The sequence below is a fragment of the Neltuma alba genome, unplaced genomic scaffold, assembly GCF_004799145.2.
Source record: "Neltuma alba isolate B1F8T4 unplaced genomic scaffold, ASM479914v2 tig00012190_pilon, whole genome shotgun sequence".
Classification (NCBI taxonomy): Eukaryota; Viridiplantae; Streptophyta; class Magnoliopsida; order Fabales; family Fabaceae; genus Neltuma; species Neltuma alba.
In genome coordinates, this window is record NW_021636730.1 from 96,074 (window position 1) to 104,878 (window position 8,805).

At 35.8% G+C, this 8,805-nt stretch overlaps 2 protein-coding genes across 2 annotated transcripts; both read right to left on the reverse strand.

The window, feature by feature from the left end:
* Positions 1-1,182: 1,182 nt before the first annotated feature.
* On the reverse strand, positions 1,183-3,524 carry LOC114724462 (agamous-like MADS-box protein AGL18). The gene is made up of 8 exons (XM_028910816.1): positions 3,318-3,524; positions 2,625-2,706; positions 2,374-2,435; positions 2,140-2,239; positions 1,873-1,914; positions 1,698-1,739; positions 1,467-1,618; positions 1,183-1,286 (listed from the first exon to the last, which is right to left on the reverse strand). The coding sequence occupies exons 1-8, from the start codon at positions 3,497-3,499 to the stop codon at positions 1,184-1,186; spliced, it is 765 nt and encodes a 254-aa protein (XP_028766649.1). The 5' UTR covers positions 3,500-3,524; the 3' UTR covers position 1,183.
* A 2,980-nt stretch (positions 3,525-6,504) lies between these two features.
* LOC114724476 (beta-1,2-xylosyltransferase XYXT1-like) lies at positions 6,505-8,805 on the reverse strand. Its single transcript, XM_028910831.1, has 3 exons — positions 8,375-8,805; positions 8,209-8,286; positions 6,505-7,915 (listed from the first exon to the last, which is right to left on the reverse strand). Exons 1-3 carry the CDS (start codon positions 8,592-8,594, stop codon positions 6,669-6,671), a joined length of 1,545 nt encoding a protein of 514 aa, XP_028766664.1. The 5' UTR covers positions 8,595-8,805; the 3' UTR covers positions 6,505-6,668.

Here is an 8,805-nt window from a genome sequence, read left to right on the forward strand (position 1 = left end):
CTTAAACAAAAGCGAAGTTTTCTCTTTGTTTTGGGTAAGTAATGCTAAAAATGCAAACAAGAGGGAGGAATATAATGATGGGTTCAAACGAAATCACACAAAGTCCAGTTTTCTGGGTTTGATTCATTTGTGGTATTTTGATGATAAATTAGAATTTCCCAGAACATATTTCAACTAACCTTTTTCTTTTGCCAACCGGGAAATAACTGACCAATTAGTAAAGTCGTGGCGCTGATCGGTTCAACTATTTATTTTAATGAAATGGTCTGTGGCTGATTACGTACATCTGTCCCAATCACACCGCCTTGAATCTGAGCAAATTAATAAAGCAATCCAAATTGACCTCCCAATAATAGTAGTTATAATAATAATGAATCCAATGCATTGAAAAATATAATAGGACAGCCTAGTATTTCAAATAGATTAGCAAGTCAAAAAAAATCTTCTTAAATTTTGCTTAAGTTACACAGAACACTGAATTTTTTATCTGGAAAACGACGTATTTATTTTTTCAAAAAAAGATATATAGTTCGATAAAAAAATAATTATACTAAAATGCCAGGTAATTTTTGTTACACGTATACATTCATATATTAAAGGCTAAAGTATACATTTGGTCTTTTAACTCTATATAAGATTTCAGTTTAGTCCCTTAACTTTAAAAAGTATACTTTTAGTTTTTTAACCCTAAAATTGTTAATCTTGAATGATGATTTTTTGTATCCATTATGGTTATTTTAAACATTAAACTTAATATGTTAGCACTTAGTAATATTTTATCAGCATTCAATAGCTCAATATTATTATTTTTTGTTAACAGTTTTAGGGTTAAATGACTAAAAGTTTACTTTTTAAAAATTAAGGAACTAAAATGAAAGCGTGTGTAAAGTTAAAGAACTAAAAATATATTTTAACCTATATTAAAAAAAGAGAGATGTGTATAATTTTAATAAAATAAAAGATGCATCTTACTCTTCAGAAAATAGCGCATGACTGGAATTTTAGCTTTGCAAAATGAAATCGATGGTCAACATGTAATCATGTAGGTAAAATATAAAGAGGCTGTAAAATATTAAGAGGCTTGCTTTAGCTTATAACGACCTTTTTACTGTAAGCTAATCTATAGATGACTATGATACAAGATACTGAAAAGAAGAAAATAAAATAAAAGGAAGAGAAAGAACTAGGGAATGTTTTGGGATGCAGAGGCCAGTTGACTGGCGGCTGAGTCGTTGCCGGCTTCTACTTTCGGTGCTTTCCTCTTCCGACCAAATTCTGTTGACAACCTATACGACACCCCACAACTATGAATTCGTTAACCGTCACTTATGTCTCTTAAATCTGGTTTTTCCCTTAGGTTTATGTGGTCTTATCATATTGCTGCTTCTAAGCATTATCCAAACTCAACTTCGATTATACTAATGTATATACATATATATGTGAGAATTTCGGAAGAGAGAGCATACCCTAACTGCAATGAAGTGTCAGAAAGGTCTTCTCTTTCATGGGAGGCACAATGGAAAATGGGGTTGGAACCATCGTTGATGCAGAACCCGCTGTCTAAGGTATTGAAATAAACAAAGTGTGTTGTGTTTGATTTATTCTGCATCTCCTCAATCTAACATATGTAATAAATATCAGATGATTGGGGCGTAGCAAGTTAATAAGAAAACACACATATATCCTCAAATTCTCACTTGTTTGCGCAGGGCTTCATTCTCCAGCATGGCTTGTTGCTCCTGCATAGCATTTTTTTTAAAAAAATGGAAAAAAATGTATCAAATCTGGACCAGCAAATTCTGTAAATTCCTGAATTTCTCTTAAAACTAGTAAAATGAGATTGAAAAAAGAATGATAATGCTAGTCAAGTACCTGTAATCTTGACCTCCCTAGTTGATCTAGAAGTAATTGTTCCTGCAATAGTTTTTTACATAACAAGTGGCTTAGGCTTTTGATAGCACATTCAAGAACGAGCCTTGTTCAGAGAAACCGATGCTGACTTTGCTTTTTTTTTTAACCAATATTGAAAAGAACATGAGAATATTGTATAACATTTGATGACATTAACTGAATCAGTTCATAAACACTTAAAATAAGCAAAGATAATTTTGAGTGCTATTGAGTTTTTGTCATTTGTACCTTCTTTTCTTTAACAGATAGTATCCCTTCACTCAGTTGATTTTCCAACTTCTGCAGCTCTTTAAATTTCAATCCATCAAGCTCCTTCCCCATCATTCTTCTGCAAAATTTGGAAATTAATATCACTAAGAAAATCTGAGCCAATTTTTAATTTTAAATTGTTCTTTGCCTTGAGATGTGTGTGTGTCCGTGTATGCATAACAGGCAACAGGCTCAAAAGTCAGAATAACTTACAAGTATGCTAAACGAAGCTTTCTTATTTCATCCCTTAGAAGGTCTGCATCAGACTCTGTCTCCTGCTCAGAGTGAAAAGGTAAGGACTAAATAAAAATAAATAGCACTTTAGGAATAAATTAGCCAAGAAAAAGATAGCAAAGAGGGAATCAAAATACTGTTACAAATTATTATTATTAAGAGTTATTTAATTTAATGATGAAGAGTGAAGCTTTCTAGAAGGGAAGTGGGTGTGTGAAAGTCATACATACCTCAGCCGGTGGCACCTCACAAGGTTGCTCTGTAAAATCCAATTCCACTCCTTTAGTGTACCTTGAAAGGGTGTGCTCCATGCTTCATGAATGAAATAAACTTTTTGATGATCATAAGAATAAAGAATAAAGAACCACTTTTTTTCAGTAGAGAATGTCAAGCTACAAAAGCATGGGCAGGAGTGCCCAAAAAGATAGAATAAAAGAACCTGAGCTTTGCAGTACTGGGAACAACAAATTATTTAATGGCTATTTTGGAAAGCAATGCAGCAGAAATCTGTATACTGAAGTGAAACCCAAAAGACATACCCACGTTTGCTTTCAATAATATCTTTTGCATGCCAAATAATCCCACATAAAAGGATTCTGATTCTAACATATCAGTAGGTGTCTCCTCTTCACCAATTGAACAGTACTTAAAAGAAATGGGGTTTGGACATTCTTTGATGAAAAGCACAAATGATTGAAACCAGTTCTTTACATGCCTGGAATTTTCCAGGATAGTTCTTTAGTATTCAGTTTCTCCAATAAAAGGATTCTGATTCCAATATGGTAGTGTGCAAGAGAACGCACCTCAAGTAAACAGAAAAATGAACATGTAAAACAAAAGAACAAAATCACAAACCCCAAAAGTTCTATTCAAATTCAAATTTCCAAAGAAACCTCGTGCTCTGGAGATAAAAGGCAAAGTACCTTGTGTTGGAAAACTCATAAAGCTTGCCGGTGCTGGAGAAAATGATGACAGCAACCTCTGCATCACACAGAACGGACAACTCCTTGGCCTTCTTGAGCAATCCATTACGTCGCTTGGAGAAGGTGACCTGCCTATTATTCAAATTCTCTATCTTCTTAATTTCAATTTTCCCTCTCCCCATTTTCCCTGAAACTTGCCTCCGACCACCACGGCCGCCGTCCCGCCGCCACCGCCAATGAGATGGTGTAGAGAGAGAGAGACTCAAGCCACCTTTGAATCCTTTTTCTATATATAAAGACGCAGAGGCGCAGAACACGAACAAAAGTATGATTGTTGCGTAATGTGGAAATGGGAGTGGGATTACTTCTTGTGCATGAAGAAAAGGCCAGAGAAGAAAAAAAGGAAGCAAAATTAGGAATTTAGAGGGAAAGGTGACAGATGGAATACTATATGTGGGTCGTGAATCCTAATATGGAATTCTATTTTACTTGAGGGACTGGCCGTCTGCCTCTTTAGGAATGTTCTGTTTCGCCAATCCAGTGTTTGGTTGCAAGTAGCAAATCCCCTTTATTTTCGAAAACCTCACATTCCTACATTCTCGTCGCTTTTTCTTAATTCCTACTAGATTCCTATAATGGTCGAATATATTTTAAAACAGTTTCAACCATTGCCTTTAAACTCATGCGACATTAATACAAATCTCGGATTTTAGTAAGTTGCTGTTTGACCACAAGTTCACGAAGGACTTAAATAAAAGGCATTATATCACCGAGAAGACTTCTGGAGAAACGTGGAGTGTTTATTTAGAATATGTTCTTGGAAAAGGAGGAATGAACAAGTAGTTGCTAGTCTTTTGAAAAATCACACATTACAAATAGGGAATTGGATATATAGGCTTTATATGTATGGGCAGAAGTTCATATATTTTGGGAATTAATAGCATGCTGTTCACGGAAGAAATATCTTTGAAGTAAGATTCCATGTGCACAGGAGACTTGGGAGTCCTGGTTTATTATTGATCATAACAAAGGCATGTGTTTATTTTAAGGACGTGATAATAACTTGTGAGCCTAACAAACTCCTCTCAACTACGTTAATTAACCACTTGGCTTAGCAAACCTCTCACTTACATTAACATGAATTAGTTATTGTTTGTCGGACTAAAGTATGTATTTGGTCTTTTAATTTTATGCAAAGTTTCATTTTAGTCCCTTAATAATAATACCAATAATTGTCAAGATTTTTTATTATCATTAAAAGATAAAAAGATATAGATAAAAAAGTAGGTCTGTTACAGAAAGATTATTTGTTGGGATTTCTTAGGATTAGGTATCAAGTCAATGATTTTTGTTAGCAATATAATGAATGAAATTGTTAACAAAAAGCATTGGCTTATGTATGCATGCAAGTAACTATTAACTACTTATCCAATCCTAAATGTACGAGTTAATTTGAGATTGAATTTTGTTTTAAAAATAAGATTTTAATCCATTATACCTTTTATCATTTTTCTTTAGACTAATTTACTTAACTAATAAATTAATATATACTCCAAGATTATATAGAGGTATTTTATGGAGATTACGTCACATGTTATAATTAGCTAATTTATTTGACCTTCTTATTCTATTTAAATTAATTAAATAATTCTTATATTAAAAGAAAAAATATTTTTATAATAACAAACACGACAAATAAGACTAAAATATATATTTGATCATTTAACTTTATGTAAGGTTTCATCCTAGCCCCTTACTTTTAAAAAATATACTTTTAGTCCCTTAACCCTAAAATTATTAGTCTTAAATGATATTTTTTGTAACAATCATGGTTGTTTTGAATATTAAACTTAATATGTCAGCATCTAGTAATGTTTTATCAACATTCAAGAACTCAATATCATCATTTTTTGTTAACAGTTTTAGGATTATAGGACTAAAAATTTACTTTTTAAAGTTAAGGGATCAAAATGAAACTTTGTGTAAAGTTAAGGACTAAATATATACTTTAGCCTATTATTAATGGTTCCTCGCCAAGTAAACGAACACCGTTGGATCATATCAGTGCGATGGCCAGACGAACGCAGGTCGCTCTTGGATGGTCCGAACCATATAGTGGCGGATGCACCAATTTTTATTTTGGGCCTCCGTCTAACGACAAGTAGGCTTTTATTGGCCCTATAGGTAGGCCCAGAAATCACTATTCTGTGTAATCCCGTCATTGTCTTACCTTATTCCATCTCCAAACAAAACTTGCGTAGCCTCCTCGGATTATAAAATATCTTTATTCTCTCCAACAAGGTTGTCTTTCCTAATAACAAGCTTGGCAATTGCATGTGAGAGAAGCCGCCATTGAATTTTTGATAAGCTAACTCTTGAAACATATACAGCAAAATGCCTGCAATGTTAAAACAATGGCAAGTGTTTGAGGCAGAGCCACAAGAAGAACTTCCAAATTAAGAGTCTTTTCAAGAAACTTGCATTAGTATTTTGATGGACAAATGACGCACGCAAAGGCGAGTTCAATTAGCGAATGTGATGGGAAGACTTCTCTTGCACGAGTGAAAATCTAGAAAAAGGGACAAATTGATTATTTTCATACAGAGAAAAATTTTAACTTATTCAAAGTTATGAATCAATTTTATTGCATCAGGGAAACACATCACCTGGAAAATGGTCCCCATTCATGAGATCTGCCTAACACAGAACTCGCCAACACAGAACTCGCCATTCTCTAACAAAATAATACATCTCTCCCCTAATACTGCTGTCCTAACTCACGTGGCCTATGGACCCCAATTTTTTTTTTTTTAAAAAAAGATATACATATTTCTTGATATGATCACGACGTTACCTCTCGAGCTAACACCAGCAGGCCATCAATTTTCAGAAATCTGCAAACACACTGCTTTAATTTCACATGGCTCAAGGATGAGTCAAGTTTTAAGTGTAACTTTTAACAGTACTTTTGCACACCCATTGATTCTGGCAAAACAGAAAACACAGTCAAACAATTAGTCTCTTCCCGGAAACCAAATGCTATTGGCCAGTCAAAAAGACATGGCTTTGAAATTCTGGGTCGCACTCGAGAGGTATTTATACCCCCTAACTTGTAATGGATGCATTGTATTCTAAGAGTTCAGAGTTGTACAAACTGTTTTTCACCACTGAAAAGGAAAGATGGAGATGCTGTTCCAGATCATATTGTTATTTTATTTATTATTAAATGTTTGGATTTCCACTGTACGCACATTTACAACAGAAGGAAACTCTGTGTTTCCCTATGCACAAGAATACAAGACTTTGAAATGTGAATTGTGAAGATCAAAGAATGAACACGAAGGATGAAATTTAATGTCGACTATGCAGATTTAATCTTGCCACAGTGTAGTCATACGCACGATGCAGCCTTTTCTGGAATCTTGTGAGATCTAATGTGACATTTTGGTGGTCTAGATAGATCTGCTTTGTGTATTCCCACCCTTTCTTTGTAATGCTTCTTGGGTTTGTCAGAACAGGATCGTTCTTATGGTATTTCTGATACAAAGAGCTCTCTTTGGGATGAATTTCATAGCCTATGTACTTCAATCCTAATTTCCTAGCAGGTTCTCCATAATAAGTTTCTGATGCCCATGGGGTACCTAAAGGAACCACTTGAATAAACACAGAACCAGGTCTCAAGAACAGAAAATGAGTCATAGCAGCCCCATGAACACCAATCATCACATCACTTTCATTCAATGCCTTGTAAATCTTTGCCAGTTCGGTTGTTTTATCAGGCCCTAGAACTTTCACTCGGAACCCAATTTCCTCTGCCATTTTCACCATCAAATTCTCGTTAGTTATTGCTCTTGACCCAGTTCTTGAGATAACAACCAATTTGGGTTTCTCCCATTGATTTTCTTCTTGCACTCTTTCTCTAACCTTGGCCTGAGCTTCCCTTTCCTCTTCTTGAATCAAGCTTTTGATTCGAGGCCAGTAGGAGCGATCCAGGAGGTTTCTAAAATCAACAATACTCTTGTTACCTTCCATCAATGCAGGGTTCACAGTCAACTCATCATGGATTCCTAGACCAACAATGGCTTCTGGGAAGCAGTGGGTCCGGTTGTCCCTGTTGAAATCGATGACTGGGAAATCTGATAATTGAGAAAGAATATCTTTGTACTTCAACATCCACCAATTATGGTATTGAAGAACCACAAACACAACCTTTTTGTTCAAATGCTGGGAAGTAATGTACAAAGGTATGATTCCATCGTTGAACTCGTGATAGACGTTGCCTGTATATCCCCCATTGGAGAAGAACACTGCTGGAACATCATGCTGAACATCACAACCATGATCCGTTCCCAAATTTTCTGTCCTCGATGTTAGGTGCAATTCATCGATGAGATTCATGATGCTCGTTTCCCATTTTCGAGTGTACGGCTTGATCCTTTCGTGTTGGGATTCCTGAGCTTCATCTTTGCTGCCTTCAAAATTCTCCCTTCTTGAGTTGAAAAGGAATACCGACGAGGAAGCAGAGTGTGTTCTTATATCTCCTTTCATTATACAGATATCAGAACGATAACCGCTTCTATCACAATATATGATTCCTCCTGAGAAAATAAAATGCTCTGTGAGCAATTCAGGTAGGTGACTCGGACTATGATCATGGAAAAGAACAAAGTAAGATGGTATGGAATACAACATAAAGTGTCGAACTCGGAAGTTTCTGGTATTCAAGACATATCACCATTTTCTTAGCATAATTTGGCCGACCAGGTTTCATTATGCTCGTACAAGATGACGGACCATCAAAAATGGATTTCATACAAATTCACCGCCTAACAGATAATATTACAGAGGCAACAACTAAGTGGCAAGAAGGAAAGGGAATGAGAATGATCACCATTTGAAACTGAAGAGCACGAAGAAGCATTTGCAGACAACCGCATAGAGGAGCTATCATTTTCAGCTTCAGGGGAATCTGAAAATAAGAAAACAAGATCAACAGAGATGAAAAAACGGGAAAATAAAAATGGCACGAGAGCATAGGACGACCAGTAGAAACTTACAGAGGAGAGAGAAAGTGAAACAAGAGCCAAAGAAAAGAGGAGCCAGCACAAAGCAGCAACAGAGAAGAGCGAGAAACAAGAAAGGGAAGGAGTTGGGCCTGGTTCTCTTGCAGTAAGAAGAGGTGGAGAAATCAAAGTTAAGACCGTGGGACTCAAAGATGCCATCTTTTGGGAAATCACCACCCTTCTTCGGCGCAAGGTAGCGGTGATACTGGACCATGTTGCAGGTAAAGTCGCGACGCAATCAGAGAGAGAGACAATCAAATACGCGAAAACCAAGAGAGCCTGCTTAAAAAAAAAAGTTAATGCGGGAATTGGATTTTGGGTCAAGGAGGCCCTTCTTTTGAGGAAAATACGGAGAATGTATGAAACAGTAAATTAAACGAGAAGTAAAGATGATTGACGATAAAGGGCTGAGGAAGGTGGGGGGC